General features: G+C 33.7%; 1 protein-coding gene and 1 long non-coding RNA gene across 7 annotated transcripts in view; both read left to right on the forward strand.

Annotated features, from left to right (window-relative positions):
• Positions 1-3,708: 3,708 nt before the first annotated feature.
• Positions 3,709-22,360, forward strand: part of LOC127087303 (polyadenylate-binding protein-interacting protein 3) — a 28,267-nt gene continuing 9,615 nt past the window's right edge. The window contains exons 1-16 of one of the 6 annotated variants that reach the window (XM_051028186.1): positions 3,710-3,944; positions 4,040-4,139; positions 5,173-5,328; positions 5,408-5,569; positions 6,993-7,150; positions 7,322-7,512; positions 8,353-8,530; positions 8,652-8,888; positions 9,261-9,388; positions 9,810-9,876; positions 9,997-10,030; positions 10,250-10,542; positions 10,629-10,769; positions 11,112-11,207; positions 11,285-11,341; positions 11,604-11,857. In XM_051028186.1, the coding sequence (XP_050884143.1) occupies positions 5,196-5,328; positions 5,408-5,569; positions 6,993-7,150; positions 7,322-7,512; positions 8,353-8,530; positions 8,652-8,888; positions 9,261-9,388; positions 9,810-9,876; positions 9,997-10,030; positions 10,250-10,542; positions 10,629-10,769; positions 11,112-11,207; positions 11,285-11,341; positions 11,604-11,633 (1,905 nt within the window). In that variant the 5' untranslated portion in view covers positions 3,710-3,944; positions 4,040-4,139; positions 5,173-5,195 and the 3' untranslated portion in view covers positions 11,634-11,857. Of the gene's footprint in view, positions 3,945-4,039; positions 4,140-5,167; positions 5,329-5,407; positions 5,570-6,992; positions 7,151-7,321; positions 7,513-8,352; positions 8,531-8,651; positions 8,889-9,260; positions 9,389-9,809; positions 9,877-9,996; positions 10,031-10,249; positions 10,543-10,628; positions 10,770-11,111; positions 11,208-11,284; positions 11,342-11,603; positions 11,858-22,360 lie in introns of those variants that run through there. The other 5 variants (XR_007789828.1, XM_051028183.1, XM_051028187.1 and 2 more) reach the window with 5 other exon arrangements.
• Positions 17,276-18,598, forward strand: LOC127087305 (uncharacterized). The gene is made up of 2 exons (XR_007789829.1): positions 17,276-17,868; positions 18,355-18,598. It is a non-coding gene; the product is annotated as an uncharacterized LOC127087305 (long non-coding RNA).

Here is a 22,360-nt window from a genome sequence, read left to right on the forward strand (position 1 = left end):
AGGAACAATCACCACACACTAACTGAAATTGCGAAAACAGTTTGAAAAACGTAAAGAGGAGTAAGGTAAGAATTCGATACGCAGAGATTTGGTAAGGAAGTTCCCCACGTCGTCCTCGCGTGTGGGTACGTCTCCCTCTCAATTTCAAATGAAATTGAGAACTTTGATTATCAATTTTTGCCGAATCCGTTGATACAAGGTTATGATACAAAGACAGAATTCTAAACTCTAAGAACTTCTTCTTGTATGAACCTTCACTTGATCTGAGCACGATCAAGATTTTCCTACACGAAATTGCAAACAATTCACCGGTTCCACGACCTGCTTGCGAAATCCCCCGATCTCCAAACGCAACGCTGCGGCTGAATATGTTCTGCAAACGTGACTCCCAAACCCTCAAGAACACTCCAGTTCTTGAAGGACAAACCAGTAGGTTTTTCCTAGAAACCCCCTTCAATCTTCAACTCAGCTAAATCCTCGATCGTTCCACTGCAAACCACAGCTAGATCCTTGATCGTACCACTGAACGTTATCTCGATGCTTCTTTAATCCAAAGAACAAGAATGGTTATGTGTAAATGTTCTTGAAGAAAAGTGATTGAGAAGATGAAGAAGATGAAGTCTCTTTCAGGTTTCTAAATGCTCTCAAACAATTGCTCCAACACTGCTTTTGATCTTGTGTTCAATTGTTTTTCTCTCAATGAATTCGTGTCTTGCACTGCTGTTATAACCTGTCTTATATATGCTGCAAAACAGTTACTGTTATACCACAAAACAGCTTTATGTATTGATACATAAGAGTGTGCATCGATGCGTACTGTAAGATATGTGAAATTTTGGTGAAATTGATTAATCATGTATCGATGCAAAAGTCGTGTGTATCGATGCATGTGATTATTTCACTAGTATGTATCGATGCCTGATGCGTATGTATTGATACACAGGCTGTTTCAATTAGTCATGTATCGATGCAGGGATCGTGTGGATCGATGCATAGAGTCTTTTGCCTTTCATGTATTGATGCATGACTCGTATGCATCGATGCATACTGAACAAAAATGTTTTGTGATTTATCACATGCTGTATGTATCGATGCAGAGGCTTATGTATTGATACATACTGACATAAAATGCATTTTAATTGTTATTTTAAGGGAAGTATCAATGTAGGTTTATATGTACAGTTATGCAACAAATAGAATGGGATGGAAAACATAATAAAACACAAATGTATCATGTAATGCAATGCACAACCAACATTTGGATGATGATCACACAATTTGCTATCATTAAAAATTAATTCAAGGTAAAGAATTCTCTCACATTGTTTGGCTACACTAATTCTCTGCTTTACTTTAACTTATATACATAATTGCTGATAAACACGATAGACTAGGGCACATGAGGGTTGCTCATCACGCATCAATGCGGCGGAACAGGAGTTAACAGACTCCATAGGCTATCGATCCCTCTGGTCATGCAGAGCCATCTACTTCTAAGACTCGTGTTTTTCCTCATGTCACTCCATCTTCTTCTTCCCGTATGAGACAATATTCACCATCTGACGCATCACTCCTTCCATCCTCCCCGCAGGCACCAAGTTTCCCCTATTAAGGCGTTTGAGGTAGCAGATTCACTAGTGCCACCTCATACTGTAGATGCTTCTGAGTCTGTGCCACCTCATACTATTGATGTTGTTGATCTAGTGCCACCTTCGGAGGGTGAGGCTGTTGTGGATGGTGAGTCAGAGGCATTTTGATGAGGCTCTATTGATTTGTCATTACTGCCTTTGTATCCAGGCCATACCGCCAGACATATGTGAGACGAAGAGGTAGCATTAGTTGGATTCATTATTTTGTATTTACATTAATTTTAATTGACAAACTTCTGACATTGTTTTTTTTTCAAGAGCGTGATCCCCAGAAGTTTATTAACCACACGTGGAAGATTGCTAGTTTGCCTCAACCAAATAAATTTTATTTATCACACTTGATGATGTATCATGTTTATTACATCTTTCGATAAGGGGGAAACTCCTAGATCATGAGAGAATTACCAAAGAAGAGGCACATCAAATGATGGTAGACTATTTAAGGGCTGACCCAGATGAGGCGAAAGACAAGTCAAATAGAATCAGGGGTGCTCATGCTAGGTTTGAATACCTAAAAAAGGTATATGAGACTGAGATCCTTAGAGCATAGTAGACTGCAGGTGATGAAGAATAGGTGGCACTCCAAAAAGCGCATGTTATGAGAGCATACCTGCTATATTTGTTTGGCACTTCCATTTTATGGACAAAAGTGCCTCTTATACATATGTCATATACCTACGATACTTCCTGGATTTCGAGCAGATCCATAAGTACAATTGGGGGCGCTTGTGTTGGTCTACCTGTACTCGAAGTTGAGAGAGGGATGTATGTGGAAGACGAAGCATGTCATAGGCAGCGTGACACTATTGACAGTAATAATTATTGGTCTTTTAATGTTACTTTGTCATTTCATTTCATTTTTGCAAAGCCGTTATTGATAATTTGTGTGATCCAAACTTTTCATTTCAGACTTGGATCCTCCCCTCTAACACTTCCCGCACATCTTTGGTTGGGCGATTGTTGAGACTTACATTGAGGATATGCCACGTGCTACTGCTTTTTCCTCGCTTAGAGGGAACCATGTTACTGAGTCTTTTAGAGTGTATCTTGACCGTTTGGTTGCTGAGGACATGCATTTCAACATCTATGTTGATCACCGTCATACACAACCATTTGATGAGATAATGTTATACTCTGGATGGTTGACCTGCAGATCGCGTCTCACTGCTCCTCATCTGTCCGAGCGTGTCCTACGGTAGTTCGGCTACACTCAGACCATTTCTTGACACCCGTTGTCTCTGCTTCTCTCGTCTTGCCACATAGATAGATATATGACATATTTGATGATTATGAGAGTCATATGGTATCGGAGGAGGCACATAATATCATAGCAGTGAACAAATGGAGCTACGTCGAATGATATATCAGATGGCTTTTTAGGGTGTCACATTTGTACATGGTGCATGCTGCTCCAGGAGACCCACATAGACGAGCTCATCAAGAGATATTAGAGGAGGAACAGACACAGTCAGATCATGTTGATGATGTCTTGCCTAGATGTTGCCACATTGTGGAGATTGCGCAAACATACATTGACAGAGGTATCTTTTCTGATGGTCGGATGTGAGGCAGGTCCTAGATGCCATCATGACGGAGGCACGAAAGACATTGATGTATCAGAGACAACGTTAGAGGACAGAGAAGATTGATGACCAAAGAGGTTGAGGAGGGAGATGAGGCAGAGGAGGAGCTAGAGGAGAGGTAGTCAAACATACACATTAATATAATTTTTGGATTTATGTCTATTTTTGATTTTAGATTGTATAGTATCGTTTAAATATGCATTTAAGTATACGTAAATATAACATAACATGAAAAATATTGTTCTGATACATTACATAAATGTATATCTGGATGTATCTCTAGTCCAATTCACGTGTATAATGACTTTTGGGTTTTTGAATATGATATATAATATATTTTAAATTGTCACGAAGATGCATTTCTAAAATAATAATATTTATTTAGAATTTGTTGTATTCAAGGATGAATTTAAAAAATTTGGAAGCATTTAAATATTTTCGTATGATGGATAAGATAATTAATGCCGGATTAAGAAATTCTCCAAAAATACGGGTATGCCCGAACACACCAGATCATCTCCTAGTTGGTTTTTGGGTGTTTATGCTTGACAGCGCTATTTTTATTTTGCACCTCCCTTCAAACTCTGAAAAACCACCCCCTCCCCGGTCGCCAACCGAAGCAACACCTCTCATCAACCAATCCCTAACCGACCGAGCTTTGCATCTTCAACTCATCTTTTCAACCAGTTAGGTTGTGATCAACCTCTTTCAGGTTCGAATATTTGATTTTCCAATTACTCTCTCACTTCGAACTCATCCACCGCGCTTGATTTTCCCTTTCAAATCCTAACTCACATTGCATAACAGAATGGAACCATTCTTCGCTAACTAGGGCTTGTAATCGCATACAGTTACTGTACTGTAACCCTATCTTCCACGAATGCTAATGCTCCGTTTTGTCACTTACGTAATTTTTTATCTTTAATTATTGACTTTCTTCATTCGTAGCTCCATTTGGTGTTAGTGCTTAGCAGCTTCTAGTATAAACTAGAAATCTGTATCTTAATCATATGCAATCTTATGAACATGTTTTAGTATTCAGCAAAAATACTAGCTTTATTGCTCAACAATTTGTTTACAATTGTACATCAAAGGTAGGTATTGATTTGGTTAAATTAGCAATATGCTATAGTGGAGTTGTTCACCAATTGTAGCCCAACATAAATTATTCCTAGAGCGTTATAATTTATCAATAGACTTGTATGTTGAATACTACATCTCTATGTTGTTGGTGTCCGTGCTTCATAGCTATATCTACTCCTTTGGAAATTTACATTTTGCCTCACCTTTTAGTAGGGTTTTGTGTTGCTGGGTATTTGGGTTGCTCCCTTATTTTGAAACCCAGTTCTAGTGATTTTTTGTTGTTGTTGTTTGAACTCAAGATTATTGCTCCTATTGCAGCTTATATCTCAAAGTAGGATTTGGATTTGAGGAACTGGAAATAAGATTTACAATGGTCAATACCATACAAATCTAAGTTAACTTTTGTCAAAACATGGAGGCTTTGATATAGTCAATCATACATGTTACGGAGACCTGTTTCTTTATAATCATGGGTTTGAAATGAATAAATTTCTGTGAATGCTATAATCTTACATTGAGTAAATGCTACAAATAGGGTGGCAATGTTAGGGAGGGAGGATACCTAATATGAGTAGGAATTCAGAATAGAGTCAGGAATCTCTCCATTCGGCAATTCCTCCTTAAAACTAATGTCCTTATTGGACGCAGCCTCTTCTAAGATTTTGAAACCTAGTTACTAATCGTGACGTTTTGAAGGCGATGCCTTAAAAAATAGTTTGATTTTATAGCTTTCTTTCTTGAAATCTTAAGTAAAATCTTTGGGGTTATAGCTTGTGAATATATTTCATTCTTTCTTTTGTCATATTTGATATAAGGTACATTTATAATTGAATTTCTAAGTATTCTATCTAGATCAGAGGGGCAGGGGCTTTAAGTGAGGATGAATTTGCAACCTGGGCAGTCTAAATCCTCTAATGGATATGGCCGTCGTAAATCTGACAGAGAAGGTGCAGCTAAGTCAGAGAATAAGATACCATCTGAAAAATTAAATGCCAACAGATTGGCAAGTACAGGTAAACTTCCGAGCAGGATAATTTATTATTTATGTTTCACGATATTCACTATGTTAATATTTTCTGTTTGTTATAACAGGTGTGATTACTGACATTAAAGATGGCAGTTATGAAAGTCCTTCACATGACCGACTGGTATATCTAACAACATGCTTAATTGGGCAGCAGGTGGAAGTCCAGGTGAAAAATGGGTCTATATACTCTGGAATATTTCATGCAACAAATACAGCCAAAGATTTTGGTATGTTCTTTTATTGGTAGTTTTGGGGATTCTGAAAGCTATTTATTTGTATTATTGAATAGCTATCTGGAGGGACTATAAAGCACACTGCGTGGAAACCTATAATATCTAAAACATAGGATACAACACCACACATATAAAATTAAATAGGAACCTTATTTATGAAAGATCTAAATTGAGAATCAAGATTTATATATTCATCATCATAGCAAAAGAACTTGTTAAGTATTGCAATTATCCTATGATAATGAGTCTCACCAAAAATACTTGAGACCTCTTTATTCCATTCGAACATTTTATTTCCTTGCAAAAAATATTGTAACTGTATTGAACTATTGAACTATCTTTTGCACCTTCAATCCATCCATATATGTCCAAAATGCTAAAAAGGATTTAATCAAAATAGGGTCTTTCGCCCGCAAATTGATCATCATCGTTTTTGCTGTTGAAAATTTTGGTACCAGCCATGTCTCTTTTCACGAGTAGCCAAGTAGAAGAGTCAACTAGGTGTCCATGCCATGTCCTCAAGGTGTCGGTTTGGAGCTAATTGTTTTTTATTTTGACACTTTTTTATTTTGACACTGAATGGAGTGTAAGGCATGTGTCGTAGGAGGGTTGAACATCAAAATGTGTTGGACATTAGACTTGCATTGAACCCAAAGTGTTGGTGTTACATATTGTAAAAGGGATATACATGTTATTTATGATAATTAATAATTAATTTATTTTGGGAACTTTTTAATGAGTTTTTATTTTAGAAGTTATTGTTTGATTAGGATTTGACCAAGGTTGTCAAGATCGGGATCTTGCATAAGATCGGGATCTTGCATAAGATCGGGATCTTGCATAAGATCGGGAGGGGATAGTAATATCATAAAACATAAGATTGTTACTTAGATCGAAAGATTCTACCCAATTATTTTTGTAAGTTCGAGGAGGGGTAGCAAGATTGCAAAACATATGATCGTAATAAAAATTGTAAGATATTACTAAAACTAAAAATAATACTATATGTTTAAAGTTTATTTACATGATATTTTAGTAGGCATGTGTATTCTAGGGAAAATGGCCTCCACCGAGCCGTAATTGTTGCGCCTCGGAATCTTGTCATCCTTCTGGGTTTGTATTGATGGTGGCTGGAAAATGGCCGATTGTGGTCGGAATTGGCCAAGATCACACATAATCAATGGTTTTACGATTTTTTTTCACAATTTGGCTACAACACACGATTCTACTTAAGACCAGGAACGTTTGGGGTGAGTGAGATCGCAAAATCGTAAGATTTTAAGATCTAGATCAAGATCTTGACAACCTTGGATTTGACTATGCTGTGTTCTACATCACTATTCCCATTTTCACTATTAGATTTGTAGATCATAGAGAAGTTGACTTACGATGCTTCGTATATCATACTCTTTTCTAGGAATCATTTTGAAAATGGCTCGCTTGACAAAAGATGCTTCTTCCCAAAGGCAGAATCCTGCTGCAGAATTTATCGGCAAGGCTCCTTCGAAGATTTTAATTATACCTGCCAAAGAACTTGTGCAAATTATAGCACAGGTTTGCCACTCGGGAATTTTGGTAGTTACTCGTGTTAAATATCTGCCTGCAATCTCATAATATTTTTATTGAATGCTGTATAGTTGGCAATGGTATTGGAAAATTTAATCTAGGCTCTACGGTTAAGTGAAGTTATTTTAAGACATTGCGACTTGTTTCCTGATGATACTTTTGGTTTATCCATTATGGCAGGGTGTTGCTGTTACTAGAGATGGCCTACCTTGTAAACCTCACCATGATAGATATCAGGAAATCATGGTTGATTCATTGATATCTCAATCTCATCATGCTGAGCTGGGAAGAGAACTGAAACCCTGGGTACCTGATGGAGATGATCTACAATGCCCTGAACTGGAAAATATCTTTGATGGCCAGTGGAACAGGTTATTTTTCTTAATGAATTAAATTTTATGAACAATAAAATCATTTATTTTCTCGAAACACCGACACCAACATACATGCCTGTCAGTTGCCTTTATTCTCTTGAGTTTAGAAGATTGAGAAACTATACTATGCATCTTTTAACTTTTATATTCTATGTTAGGAATTTTCTTTAGAATAAGAGTCCAGATGTAAGTGGTTGATTTCGTAATGGTCTCTTAGTCTTACTCCGTTTTGTTTCTAAACTGAGGATATTTCTCCTCCATTGTTATGAATAACACTTGATATTTGGTATTATGGACAAATGGAAATTAGATGACATGAAGTAATGCCTGGCTAGATATTGTGTAATATTATGCATAGTTCTTTTCTTCTTTTTGCCTCCATAAAACCAACCAATTTCACAAACTGTAAGCATATGTTCCCCATTCTTCTTCTTGACTTTTGGAACCATATTTCTTGTTAGGGACCAATCAACCTGTTGTGATTCGCTAAACTCTTGTGTTTGGAACCTGATTTTAGCAAAAGATTTGTCTGACATTTGATGGGTATTCAACTTCTTTCTTGTTCTGTGTCATTTATATTTTCAGGCTGTAGGACCATGACCATTTATAGAAATTAAGGATTCTTTATTGGGGATTTTTCAAAAGGTTATTTTTGTGGCATACCGATAATCATTGAGGGAGGTTTGATTGAGTATATGAAATTGTCCCTTCAGTACTGTCATAGTGTTAGGTACAGGTTTTCCTTTTTTTCTTCTTTCATGTTTCAATTTCTTTCCAGCATATCCATTTAGCTCTGCATAGGCAATTTCTTTAACCTTCCTTTTAAAACATTTTAAGGGGATGGGACCAGTTTGAAACAAATAAGGCATTGTTCGGGGTAAAAAGCACATTCAATGAGGAACTTTATACAACAAAGCTTGAAAAGGGGCCACAGACAAGAGAACTAGAAGTGCATGCTTTAAGAATAGCAAGGGAAATCGAGGGTGAGGAAACTCGAGATCTTCATCTTGCTGAGGTTAGTGTTGCTCAAGCACACCCCTGTTCTTGCTTTTTTTTTTTGGCACTTGCGAATTTCAGCAGTTTTTGATTTAATTGTGTATTTAAAACTAGCCAACTAATATTATTTTTCTTAACAGGAAAGAGGTCTTCACTTTGATGAAGACTTTGATATTGATGAAGAAACAAGATTCTCTTCAGTCTATAGGGGTAAACATGTTGATGATACATATGAGGAAAATGAAGGCATACTGATGGATTCACACAATTCTGAGACTTTTAGTGGTATATTTGGTTCGGTCGATGAGAGGCGTGGTGGAATAAATTGTGGAGAAGGCAATGATGGAGCTCATACACTGGCTACTTTCTCTCCCATGGTACCCTCATTTTGTTATTTAATTATCAAAAGTGTTGGCATTTAGTAATTCCCAATAATTTTCTCAACCATATTGTGCTTTGTAGGAGTTCATGATTACCAGATAACTAATACTATATAACTATATAGTGCTTTGTATATTACACAATTGTCAATATTCCTATTCCGGCAAATCATCTTATTATGCTTTTAAAATTCGTGCAGATTTAACATCTAAATACTACTAAGAACTATATATTGCCTTGGCCAGGAAAATGTTGATATCAATGTTCTTTTCAAGTTTTTGCGGTCTTCTTTGCATGCTTTCCTCTCATCTTAAGTAACTATTTTACTTTCTTATTATTGCAAGACTTGGTATATATTGTGTATGTAGGATCACCCACAGTCATCTCAGTCAAGTACCGGTGTAGATTTAAGCAGCACGTGTTCTTATGATCATGCTAAGCAGTTTGCGTCTGCAATCCCTTCCAAAAGCTACTCGTCTTCGGATGTGGAAATCAGGTGTTACCTTTATCTGTTTTGTAAATCAATATTTGTTTCCACTAGTGCTTTGTATTGTTTTCCTTAAGATGTCATTTTCAAGCATAATAATATATCTATAACTATATATATAAAGGCAAAACACCATTTTGGTGTAGCCTATTTTTTCCCCAAATATACCCTTTTTAATTTTTATTTTAAACTTTAACTTCTCTCTCACTAACATTTTCAGAGTAGTTTACATATATTTTTTCATTCAATTATCTTCTACCATTTATTTGTTTGATCACAATTAATTAAAATTAAAATCAAAATTAAGCAAAAAAATACCGTTTATACATTTTTACGCATGTGCGCACTGAAAAAGTGGACAGACGGGCACTGCCCCTTTGGATGCTAGTATCATCTTTATTACAAATCTTCACATCCAACAACATTACAGGTTTCAGCAGAACCCAATTCAAAATCTACGTGGAACCGGTGCTAACACCAAGGAAGAAAATTTTATAGTGAGTTGAAGTTTCAGCATTACTACTCAAATCTTTATCTACACAAACTTCTCACGAAAGACTGCTAGTATTTCTAATATGACTGAATCTTGTTTTTATTTTCTTCTCTAATTGGTGCAGCAATGTGAGGATGTTCAACTGTCTGAATACGAGGGTATGTAAAACAAATCTTTTAGCTTCCTCAGATTTGAGCAGCTCTAAAATGTTATATCTGAAATGATGCATATGAGACTACTCCCTAACTTATGTAGGGAGTTTAGAAGCTTTCTGTTAGTACTCGAGGCTCATAAATGGCAGCTCTAACACCTAGATTTGAGACTTAGTTTTTGTGGCTGCTTTTTCAATCATGTGTATTCCTCAAATTTTTGTGCAGATTCACAGACATCACTCTACTTGAAGAAGGATTTATCTCCTAATGCCAGCTCCTATGCCCCATCATCTCATATATTAACCAAATCTCATGAGAAGATGGGATCCCCCGGGGGTTTAGCATATGGCAAAGCTAATGAGGGAACAGAGTATATAAATTCACACGAGGTCAGTGCATCATCTGGCTCAGATTCTGTGAGAGGCGTGGCAGCATCATCTTCAGGTCCTGGTTTATCTCCAAGTTCATCCGTTGGTTCACTGTCTTCTGAAAAATACTCTTTGAATCCCAATGCAAAGGTGCAGTTCAAGAAGAAATATTTCACTAGCTGATTTTTGCTTTATAAATTGTCTGAGTTTTTCCTGTTTCTTATTCATGTTGTAAGGAATTCAAGCCCAACCCTAATGCAAAGAGTTTTATTCCATCACCTGCTCGTCCTTCCACTCCAGTGTCTGATAGTTCCTTCTATTTTCAACCTAATGTAACTACTGTACCAAATATGCCAGGCCTGCCCGTGAGTATTGGGGTAAGTCATTCAGAGTATTTATTGAATTGAGTATGTAGAAGTGCTTAGTTATGGGTTGGAGTTACTTAAGGATTACTGCTAAATTTGACTTGCATCATTAGACTAAGAGTTATGACTTACTGCTCAATAACTACTGTCATGTGCTTAAAGTTTATTTTAAGTTTCTGGTTTCATCCCCTGTTTTGTGGATAGGGGACTTAAATTTGATATTCCGAAGATGTGTTTTATAGAGCTGGTAAAGTAGTTAGCAAACGAGACTATGCAGACGTGTTGGGTTCGACTTAATTTCATTTCTGCCTTGGTACTGTTCACACACTATCTTTTTTTGCATATGACCTTCAGGCTGGACCCACTTTCACCGGACAACAACCTATCATATATAATCCACATGTATCCCAAATGCCAACTCAAGCATATTTTCATCCAAATGCACCACAGGTATGAAATTACTTGTAGACTAGTATCGTTGCGAGAATATTGGCTCTTTACAATAATTGCTTACTATCTTATTGCAGTACGGACAACTTCTTGGTCATCCTACACAAGCTCTATACATGCCGAGTTACTTACCTGTAAGAAGTTCCATCTTACCCTTACTGTCACAAATGATAAAATCAGCCATCTCAGTAACTTAATGCATAATGTTCAAATTTGATATATCATGCATGTTGCATTCTTTCTTATCATGAATCATGAAGGTGAAACATGGCTATTCTTCAATTAGGCATCTCAACTGAAATTTAACAATTCTAGATCTAATTAGTTGTATGCTTTTGGGGAGGCGTATGCTTAATATTCTGGGAACTGGATCTTTCACAAATCGGTATTTTGCAGGAAATGCCATACAATGGACGTGATTACTGAAGACTTGACTGACTGTTATTTGCAAATCAACTCCTTGCTCGAAAAGAATAAACTAAGTGGATGTCCTGATCCGTTCATTGTGAGATACAATTTTATGACCTTGTATGAGCCCATGTATCTTTTGGGGTTTCTCAGGTTTTGATCTGTGTAAAAGCGCAACACAAATTTTATCCCCGCCCCTTTTCTATTCCTTAATACCATGCAACGTTTACTTTTTATCACTACTCGGTCATCTTGTACTTGAGCATGTTTGTTTGTTACTGTCCATCTTGTATTTCAGCATGTTTGTTTGCTACTCCCCGAATCCTTAACTATAGATAAAAAACATATATCCTTTTGGACTGACCTATTTTTTTTCCAATAATACTCTTAAAAATGCAACTCATCAAAAAATTCTAACTTTTAAAAGCTATAACTGCCACTTAAACGGTATGTGCATGTTCTTTGCGTTTGCCTTCATCTTTTGACTTTCATTATTTTCTTTTCATATGTATCAGAAAGAATTATATGTTATACGTATAAATAGAGTGTCTTGTGATGACATGGTTATTAACCATGAATAATAATTGTAATGATTTCATGAGAAAGGATCATCTAATGCTAAGAGAATTTCTTTAACGTGGAAGCATGTATATTAATTCCCTTTGGTGCTCCACTATAATAATTGCTCTAAAATGTCATATTTTGTCTGTATTAAAACATCCAATTGTGGCTTTGATTTTAACCGTCTTCATTCGGAAACTTTATATCATGTTTGTTATATTTTTTTAGATGAATATGAATTTATAAATTAGTAAATATAATGATATTTTCTTTTTGTTCAAGGATTGAAATAATTTCTAATACCCTTTTTTTTGTGTATATCATTTTTTTAAACACAGTAGAGAATTATTTTTTATAAGGAGTAATTTGACATTAAAATATGTATTATGGGTGCTCACCCTTATACAACAAAGGAAATCAAGAGAAAAGAAAAAACACCACCCAACGACAACAGCCTAAAAAAACAAAAAAAACAAAAAAACAACACTAATCCACTATCAAATTAGCGATATGCCTCCTAATTTTAGGATTACACCAATTTTTATAGGTTAAAGTGTCTATAACTATACCACTAATAGTTGTATTATTCACAGTTTCCCATAGCTCTTGTTGTTTTTACACAGTCTTAGCCACAACACTTCTAAGAATGCATGCTTTTCATCCCTTTCCTTTTCCATTTCGAATAATCCATTTGAGCTCCTTATTCCAACCCTTGGGATCATGACTCGTGTTTGTCCAATCAAGAACTTACTTCAAAATATTCCTCATTTGAGGACAAGAGAAAAACAAATGCTCAGTTGTTTCCACATGCGAGCAGAAATTACACTGGTTGTTAAATGCCAAAACGCTTGAGTCTCTCCTTTGTGGCCAACCTCTTACGACAAGCCAACCAAAATACAAAAAGAGCCTTATGCCGCACCAAGTTCGTGTAAAGCAAATGTCTTCATTCCATTTTAGTGAACTCCTCTTTGATGAATGTATAGACCCTTCTGGTCTCAAACTTATTTATCATACTATTCCACTCATGCATGCTCTAAGTTATCCCCCTTTGCTTCAAGATAGCTTTGATGATCCAAGATGCATTCTGGTTCACCTTCACACTAAATAAAGGTTCACTCTTTAAGTAAAATATATACACCTACTTTATCCATAAACTATTTGTCTTGCCACTTAGATTCCACAACAACTTCGCCATGTTTGCTTTGTTCCATTCCTCTAAAGAAAACAAGTTTAGACCATCTTGATATTTAGAAGTGCATACTTACTTCTAAGAAATATGTGACTTTTTAGAAATAATGTCTCCCACAGTCCAAAGAAACGATCTACATATGGTGTCGATCTTTTGGATCACCTTCTTTGGGAAAGGCAGACACGACATCCAATAGGTTGACATGGAAATATTTATGTTGTTAATCAGTCGAAGCCTCCCAGCATAGCTAATAAGCTTTGTACTCCAATGCTTAATACACATAATAATTCTATCAATAAGGCCCATGAAGTGATGAATAAATAATTTCTTGCTCGCGAGAGGAACACCAAGGTACTTGAAGGGGAGAGCCCATCAGCAAACAATGTGATCTCTTTGATATCAGCTTTCACATTGTCCTTCAACCCTCCAAAATAGGCCTTGCACTTTGCAAGATTAACTTATAAACTTGTAACTCTAGAGAACTCAGTCACCTTCTCTATAAGAAGCTCAATAGACTTTATGTCCCCTCTAGCAAACAACAACAAGTTATCTGCAAAAATAATATTAATTATCTTGAGCTTCTCACTCATTGCATGGAAGTTAAAGTCATGGACTTTGCACAACTTTTGCATACTTCTATGTAGGTACTCCAACACAATCATAAAGAGTAAATGGGATATAGGTTCCCCCTGTCTAAGGCCCCTCTTACCTTTCATTATCCTTGTATGCTCCTCTCAAATATTAAATCTATAAGACACCTGTCACACCTCAGAAAAAAAATGAGAGAACGACCTAGCGAAGCGCAATCACACTCGCAATGATGGACTGAACAGAGTCGCCACCGAACTTTATTTATTCCTGAAAAGGAAAGAGGAAATATAGATAAAACCCAAGAAATAACGACAATGATTATGGTCATCGCAACCAAATCGGGGTTCGGGAGTCGATTACGCAAGGGGAAGGTATTAGCACCCCTCACGTCCGTTGTACTCAACGGGAACCATTTAGTTAGTTTTGATTTGAATGTTAGCTTATGTTAGTTTCTAATCTTCTACTTATTTAGGATAGGAAAAGAGAGAGAAGAGAAATATTTTTGAATTTTTATTAATGAGAGAAGACCTAAAAAGGTTTCCATTATTAGGGGGCATAAAGGAATTAAACCTAAATTTTTTATTAATGGACCTGACAAGATTTCGTAATCCTGCTCTTACGTATCTCCAGGTGCAATAGAGAATTCAAGGCTTACGTAGTTTTTGGTAGAAAATGTTTGTTTGTTGGTCAATTTTAGCGAAATCTATATTGTATTAATCGACGAAAAACATTGTTTTACCCAAAACAGATGAGGAGCAGACGTATACCATACATCAAATGGATTTACAAATCAACATTCGGAAAAACGTCACTTATCTCAACTCAACAATTATGGACGAAGCATTTCTTTGCATCATCTTAAGACAAGATGTCTTTCATTTATGAAAAGGTTTTGAGATTGCACGGCGGCGGAAACATAGTTTGATTGGTTGAATATTTTTTATAGGTGAATGACGAACATTTGGTGAGAACGAGACATAAACATCAGGATCAATCATTCGGGGTTCCACCGGAATGCTAGATTCCAACGGTCATTTTTCATTCGAATTAATTGAAAAAATTGTTTGATGGACAACGAACACTTTATAAGAATCAATTGTTCAAAGAGTTGCGCCAGAATGCTTGATTTCAACGGTCCTTATTTTGTCCAAGTTAATTAAAGTGTTTTAGGAACGAAAGAAAAGAATGAACGGTTAACCCAAAACGCGAGGCTCGGGACCGATCATTCGAGGGTTCCCACCGGAATGCTAGATTCCAATGGTCCTCTTCTTTCGAGTTATTTTAAAAAAAAGTTTTAATATTTTAACTTAAATAATAAAGCTTTTGAATCAGGATAAGAAACAAATTAATCAGATTAAAAGGTATAACTTGGGGTATGACCAAAGTTTAAGAAATTAGTCATAAATATTTTATTCTATTAATTACTCAACATCATTACTAGATATTTATTTAATTATTTATTCGTAATATTCTAACAATAATAAATAAAACTACAAAGAAAATGATATTATTTGAAAATAACAATTCTATATTTATTAAAACATTTAGATAAAATAGCAAGAAATAAAGTTGGAGAAAAATACAATTATATATATATTTTATGTCTAATAAATTAAAGTGAGAAAATAAGACCAACTTAATAGTAGACATATGCATTTAAAAGGTCTGATAATAAAGTAATTAAATACTTTTTTTGTTCTCTTTAAAATCTAACTAAAATAATAACAAAAGAAAATAAATTAAACATAATTTTTATTTTATTTTTCTAACGTAATCTAAAAATAATAATGAAAATAATTAAATTAACTTTTTTTAAATATTCTTATGACACAATCTAAAAATAATAATGAAAATAACTAAATTAAATTTTTAATGATTTTTATAACATGATCTAAAACTAAAATAAAATAAATGATAAACTTTTTTTTTTTTGGAATTTTAAATGACATAATTTAAAATTAAAATAAAATAAATGGTAAACTCTTTTTTTTAAAATTTTTTATGACATAACCTAAAATTATAATAAAATAAATGGGAAATTTATTTTTTTGGAAATGGTTTATGACACAATCTAAGATTAAAAGAAAATAAACGGTAAACTTAATTTTTATGATTTTTTATGATATAATCTAAAATTAAAAGAAGGTAAATGATAAACTCTTTATTTTTGGAATATTTTTATGACATAACCTAAAATAAAAATAAAATAATTGGTAAACATAATTTTTATGATTTTTTATGATATAATCTAAAATTAAAATAAAATAAATGGTAAACTCTTTTTTTAGAATATTTTATAACATGATCTAATAATAAAAGAAAATAAATGTTAAACTTAATTTTTATTTTTATTTTTATGACATAATCTAATAGTAATAATGAAAAATAACTAAATTAATTTATTTTTAAAATTTGTATAAGATAATGTGAAATACAAGAAAATATATGGAAAACTATTTTTGTGATTTTATTATTATGATTTTTATTTATTTAATTATTTATTTTTATTTAAAAAAATAACAAATGAGAACTTCTAAACATCTATAAAAAAATATAAATAAAATTAAAATAAATATAAATAAAAAGTCTAAGTTTCTACTAATATTCATCTTATTAGGTGTTTTAAGAAAATGAAACTCAAAATTATAAGTTTAATGAAAAAGTTGATTCTAATGTTTTAAGAAAAGAATGAACGGTTAATCCAAAACGCGAGGCTCATGACAGATCATTCGAGGGTTCCCACCGGAATGCTAGATTCCAATGGTCCTCTTCTTTCATTTTTTTTTAAAATTATTTTTTATTTATATTTTAGCTTAAATGATAAGACGTTTGAATTGGGATAAGAAACTGTTTAATCGGATTTGAAAAGTACTTTGTATTGGACCAAAATTTCCTTATTCTATTTATTTGATCCCATATCAACATAATTATTTATTTAGTTTGCAACAAAAGATAAATAAATAGATAAATTAATTAAAACATATGATGAATAATAAAGATAAATTAGAAATCACAAATACATGTATTTTCCAAATAGTAATAAAAAATATTAAAATAAACTATTTTAAAAAAAAAAATTTAAAACTCAAAAATTAATTTTTAATTTTTTAATAACAATAAAAATACTAATATATTTTCAATGTTTTAACAAAAATCAAACAAACAAAAATAAGAAATGGGTCTGGCGTTTTAAAGAACATATAGGGTGAATAGCATGGGTAGGCACAAGGTAATAGCCTAAATTGAGGCGGATTGGGCTCGGGTTAGGGAAAGGGCCACGAAATGGAAAAAGCAAAACAATTGAAAAACCCTAGACGCTTTGATATGGCCGCCCCTCGACTTTTCTTCTCTCAATAATCATTATTCACTTTTAATTAAAACGTTGGAAAGGGAAACAAATTAAATGAAAAAAAAGCAAGATCCCATTTCTCTCTCTAAAACCAAAAGTCACCCTTCCTTCCATCTCTATATCTCACGATGTTGAAACAAGTTCAAGTCCTCACAAAAACAAATACAATCAAAAGAAATAGAACAAACCCCTTTTAAATTGCTCCAACACAAATTGAAACAAAATCACCCCTTTAGATCCAATTTCAACAAAAAAAACTATCCCCTCTAACCAAAATCATATGAACGGAAACGAAACTTCAACCTACATTCATGGCAGAAATCAAAGATTGATTCACCGGCACACCATCATATGTTCGAAAATCATAAAGGAACACACATTCAGTTTGAGAAAAAAAAAACTTCGTGCCGGTTTCAGAAGATGATTCATCAAAACTATTACTTTCGAAAATCAACACTCAATAAGTCAAACACCCACTTCACAAGCATCACAATAAAAATGAAAGGAAATAGAGATTCAGAGATGGATACCAAACAAAAATTTCGCTTCGAAGCTGATTCCGGGTAAGCTTCACTTTTGTGCGATTTCGAATCCTTCCCCTTTTTTTCTTCTCTGTGAGTACTGCTATGAAAAATGTTTGAGGGAGATCTGATATTTTAGGCTGCTTCAAAAATTCGTCCTCTTGGATTGTTTCAAAAAATTTGATCTCTTTAGGTTAGGGTTCTAATGAAATTTGATGCTTAGTATTCCAAATTTATGTGTTTGTTGTTTGGAAAATGTTTCAATATTTTGGTTTGAAATTTTTCTTATGGCTATTTTCTTCCCCTTTTTCTTTGCTTGCTTACTGTTGAATATATAGCGCAGAGATTAGGATTTAATTTGAATATAATATGCTTTTGAAATGGCTCCATCTTAATCTCTGATTAAGTTCTGTTGTTGAATTGCTTAAATGATGATACCACCCTGCTCTATCCTTTTTACAATTGACTTTTTAAAATAAGTTTTACTTAAGAAAAATGCTAACTGTATTTTCTATATTATCTTTGCAGCAAAGAGACAAAAGCAAAGAGACAAAGAGTTTCTCTGCTCAGAGACAAAGAGCTTCTCTACTCAAAGACAAAGACATATGTGGCAGGCTGAAATTGTGAACTAATGTAAAGAACTCTCTTGGTTTTGTTACTGCTAATGTCAAGTTGTAAATGAATTGAAAGTATAAAAACTTTTGGTTTTGTAGTAACTTGTTTGTAATGTTACTTGAAAATATATAAATATGTTTGCTGATTCTTTTTTAAATCCCCTCTTTTTCTGGTTTTATGATATAGAAAAGAAAAGAGAATAAGACAAAAACTATTTTTCTAAATTTAAAAAATATAAAAAACAAATTAATTATAAGTGTGACCCAAAAATTATTTAAATTCAAATAAAAGAAGAAAATTGTAAAATAAGTTTAAATTGTAAAAACAAAATGTAGAAAAAAATATATAATTAATATTTTTTAAAATTCATTTCTTAATTTTAAATTGTAAAATAAAAATTAATTTTTCATTACCTATTTAAACAAAAACAAAACATACAAAAACATTCTTGTTAGAATTTTAAAAACAATACAAAAACAAACCAAAATAAGAACTTAATTTCCAAGAATGCAATAATATAGCTCTAAATCTTCAATCCAGATACAAACGAATTTATAAATGCAAAACAAAACAAATGATTAATATATGCATGAGTGGGTAATGATGTGATTAAAATTAATTAAGATCTACTAAAGCCTAAAGAAAGTTCAGGAAGTAAGAAAATCCTAAGCAATAAACTTATCAAAAGCTTAAGTGAAAATAAAAAACCATTGCCCGATTATGGACATGTAACACATGAATGGATGAATGTACGGACTTGTCAAAATAAGGCAAATCAACCAAAATGAATATTAATCTTGACCTATGTATGAAAAATGTGACGTTTATGATCATATGAAATGATTCTAAGGAATCGAATCAGATACAGATGAATGGATAAATGACTGTAAATGAATGAATGCAGATGGATTAGGTGAGGCAAAATTTAGGGTATGACAACACCGTTTAAACAACCAACGTAATCCACCTAGGAGGCCTTAAACAGGGGGAACCTATATCCCATTTACTTTTTGTGGTTGTGTTGGAGTACCTACATTGAAGTATGCAAAAGTTGTGCAAAGTAAAATGAATCCCGAGGTTAAGATATATTACTAAAAAGGATATTAATCCTTATTTTTATGATAATATTTTAACTCTTTTAATAATAAATGGATAAATGAAACTCAAATACTAGTCCCTCAGTACCACAATGATTGATTCATTTCACAATGATTAAAATAATAAATAAATAAAAGAGAAAATAATATTTTTACTAAAATAGAGAATACTATTTTTACTAAAGTACCATATCAAGGATCCAAAATGATGTAAGTAGTAGTATTAATGAGTAGGCAAAATTGAAAAAAGTGTATTAGAAATTAGAAAGGGTCTACACATTTATTTTACAAATGTGTCACTCAGTGTAGAAAATGATTATTCATTCTGGGACACTTTTATTTTACAAATTGTTCACTCATTGCGGAACTAAAGAGTATCATATAGGTATCCTACATTTTGATATTATTAGTGTCGTTGTCGGAGTGTCCGTGTTGTGTCCCGGTATGTCGGTGCTTTATAGAATGTACATACATACTTAAGTAAAAATACTCCAACACTATCCAATTGCTTAAGGGATGAAATCGAAGTAAAACTAAATAAGCTTCTGGTTAGAATGAGAGAAAAATTAGCTATGAAGCATTAACACATACATCGAACACTACATGGACACAGATAAGAATAAGCCTAAACAACGACTGGAAGTTCTAGCTACCATATGTAACCAAGATACATAAAAAATTAGTAACTATTCAATCTATGTTGTGAATGGCGCCGCTTTAGCGCCTACTCGGGGAATCTGGGGCGAAGAAATTCTCCTTTGAAGGGGCGGCTATTGACGCTGCGAATTGCACAAGTTCGAGATTTTTTTTAAGAAAATCAATGAAAGAAGGAAAACCTGGAGAACTTTATCACTATTTTTGGTGGCCGACGAAGAACTCAGGCAGCGCTTTCCTACGATTGAATTCAGTGCATATGTTCGAACTTGTTTCGGATACAAACGTATATAAGAGTTCGTTCGATGGAACTGAGTTGAGTTTCGTTGTTTTAGGTTTTAACTTTTAACTAATTGTTTTTTTATTCAGTGTTTTAATTAATTAAAATTATTTATTTTGTTCTTTGTGAATAAGAATGGGCCTTTCCAAAGGAAGTTAATCGGGCCTTGGATTGGAATTCCATCTTCTTCTTTTTTAGAATCATTTGACACACCTCAAGTTATACAGGACACTTCCCATATTTTTTAATATAAAAAATGTTCCTCATTTATTTAAATAAGAATATATTGGAATTTTTTCTCTTAGATACAACAAATATGATAGACTATTCAAAAAATCCGTATAGTATATATCTAAAATAATATCATAAGTGTTAATTCTTGGTGTTGAGACAACATAAGAGCCTGATGACATCATTATATACACATGTCCAGATAAAATACATATATGACACATGTTATACAATAATGCCTAAAAATAAAAATTAAGATCTAGGTGTAATCTCTTCATTGCACACTATCCACAACAGAAAGATCACAATGATCAGAATCCTTTGAAACATCAATAGACAACTTCTCTTGGGTTCAATATGCAAAACACCTGAAAACAATAACGATATTAGAATGAGATAATAATCTCAGTGAGTTCCCCTATCATATGGGTTCACTCGGCTCTACAGGGTTTCTATTCGATTTCTAACTCAAGTCTTCATCCCTCGTTACTTGTGTATCACTCACACAATGTAACCAGACTTAAGTATCTAAGGGATATTCACAATGTATGGAAACATGCCACTTGAGTTCTCATAACTCAGTCGATCACTATTCGAAAGTCACGAAACATCAATTCCCGAACGGACCTACGTCTAGGCCAAGCTCGGTTCGCAATGGATATCGGGCCCTCTATAGGACTCAAACCAAGTTCAAGCGACCGTCGCTCGTATGGGGCTCGAACCCACTTGGAGTATCTTTCACTGTATGGTACTCTAACCCACTCAGGTGTCCGACTTTCCCCCATATCTTCCATGGCTGAGACTCAAACCTAATTGAGGCACGGATCATTAGTGTCACATCCCCATTTACCGCTTTATGTAAGCCTATGAAATGGTATATGCACATCACCATCTAAATACGTTATTAGGATTCACAACAATAATAGGACTTTCGGAGCAAGACTCCTCACCAACTAGGACATTCGGAACAGAACAAAGGCTCCTCACCAAAATCTCAATTTTTAATAAATTCTGTCACACCCCAATTTTGACCCTGAATCGTTGATTCAATATATTCATCATAGTTGTTGCACCTATGCATTACATAACATGCATCTCCATACCGCATAGTGCCTAAAATATCAGTCGAAACAATTTTTTCGGATCTACAGACAAACCGGTTGAATTAATCGACAGATGTGTGTTAAATCAGGGAACGGAAAATTTTAAAATCAAGCTTCTAGACATCAATTTTATTAATCTACGTTTCGCGTAGTTTAATCTGGTATGCTCGATTTATTTTTCAGCTAATTTTTCGGCCACTTTTTGATCAGCTCAAGCCTGTTTAACCGGTCAAAATTTATTTCAAAATTAAAAGAAACGCTGTATTTTTCCAATAAGTTTATTTTGCACTGATCATTTTGGTGCATTCATTTTATTTTTCGGGCACTTTTGCGTCCAACTTTTTTATTTTTGAGTCCTGTTATTTTTATTCTTTTGTCAAAAAAATCAAAAAAATTAGATAGGTATAATCATGCTCTCATTTTAATTTCATCATGTTTATATAAAAAATGTGAAATTTATTTAATTTAATTGATTTAAATTGATTAAAGCTTCTAGAAGGGATATTCTAGGCATTTTTAATTTGGTTAATAATGTTGTGTTTCTTTGGTCCAAT

The sequence above is a fragment of the Lathyrus oleraceus genome, chromosome 5, assembly GCF_024323335.1.
Source record: "Lathyrus oleraceus cultivar Zhongwan6 chromosome 5, CAAS_Psat_ZW6_1.0, whole genome shotgun sequence".
NCBI classification, from domain to species: domain Eukaryota; kingdom Viridiplantae; phylum Streptophyta; class Magnoliopsida; order Fabales; family Fabaceae; genus Lathyrus; species Lathyrus oleraceus.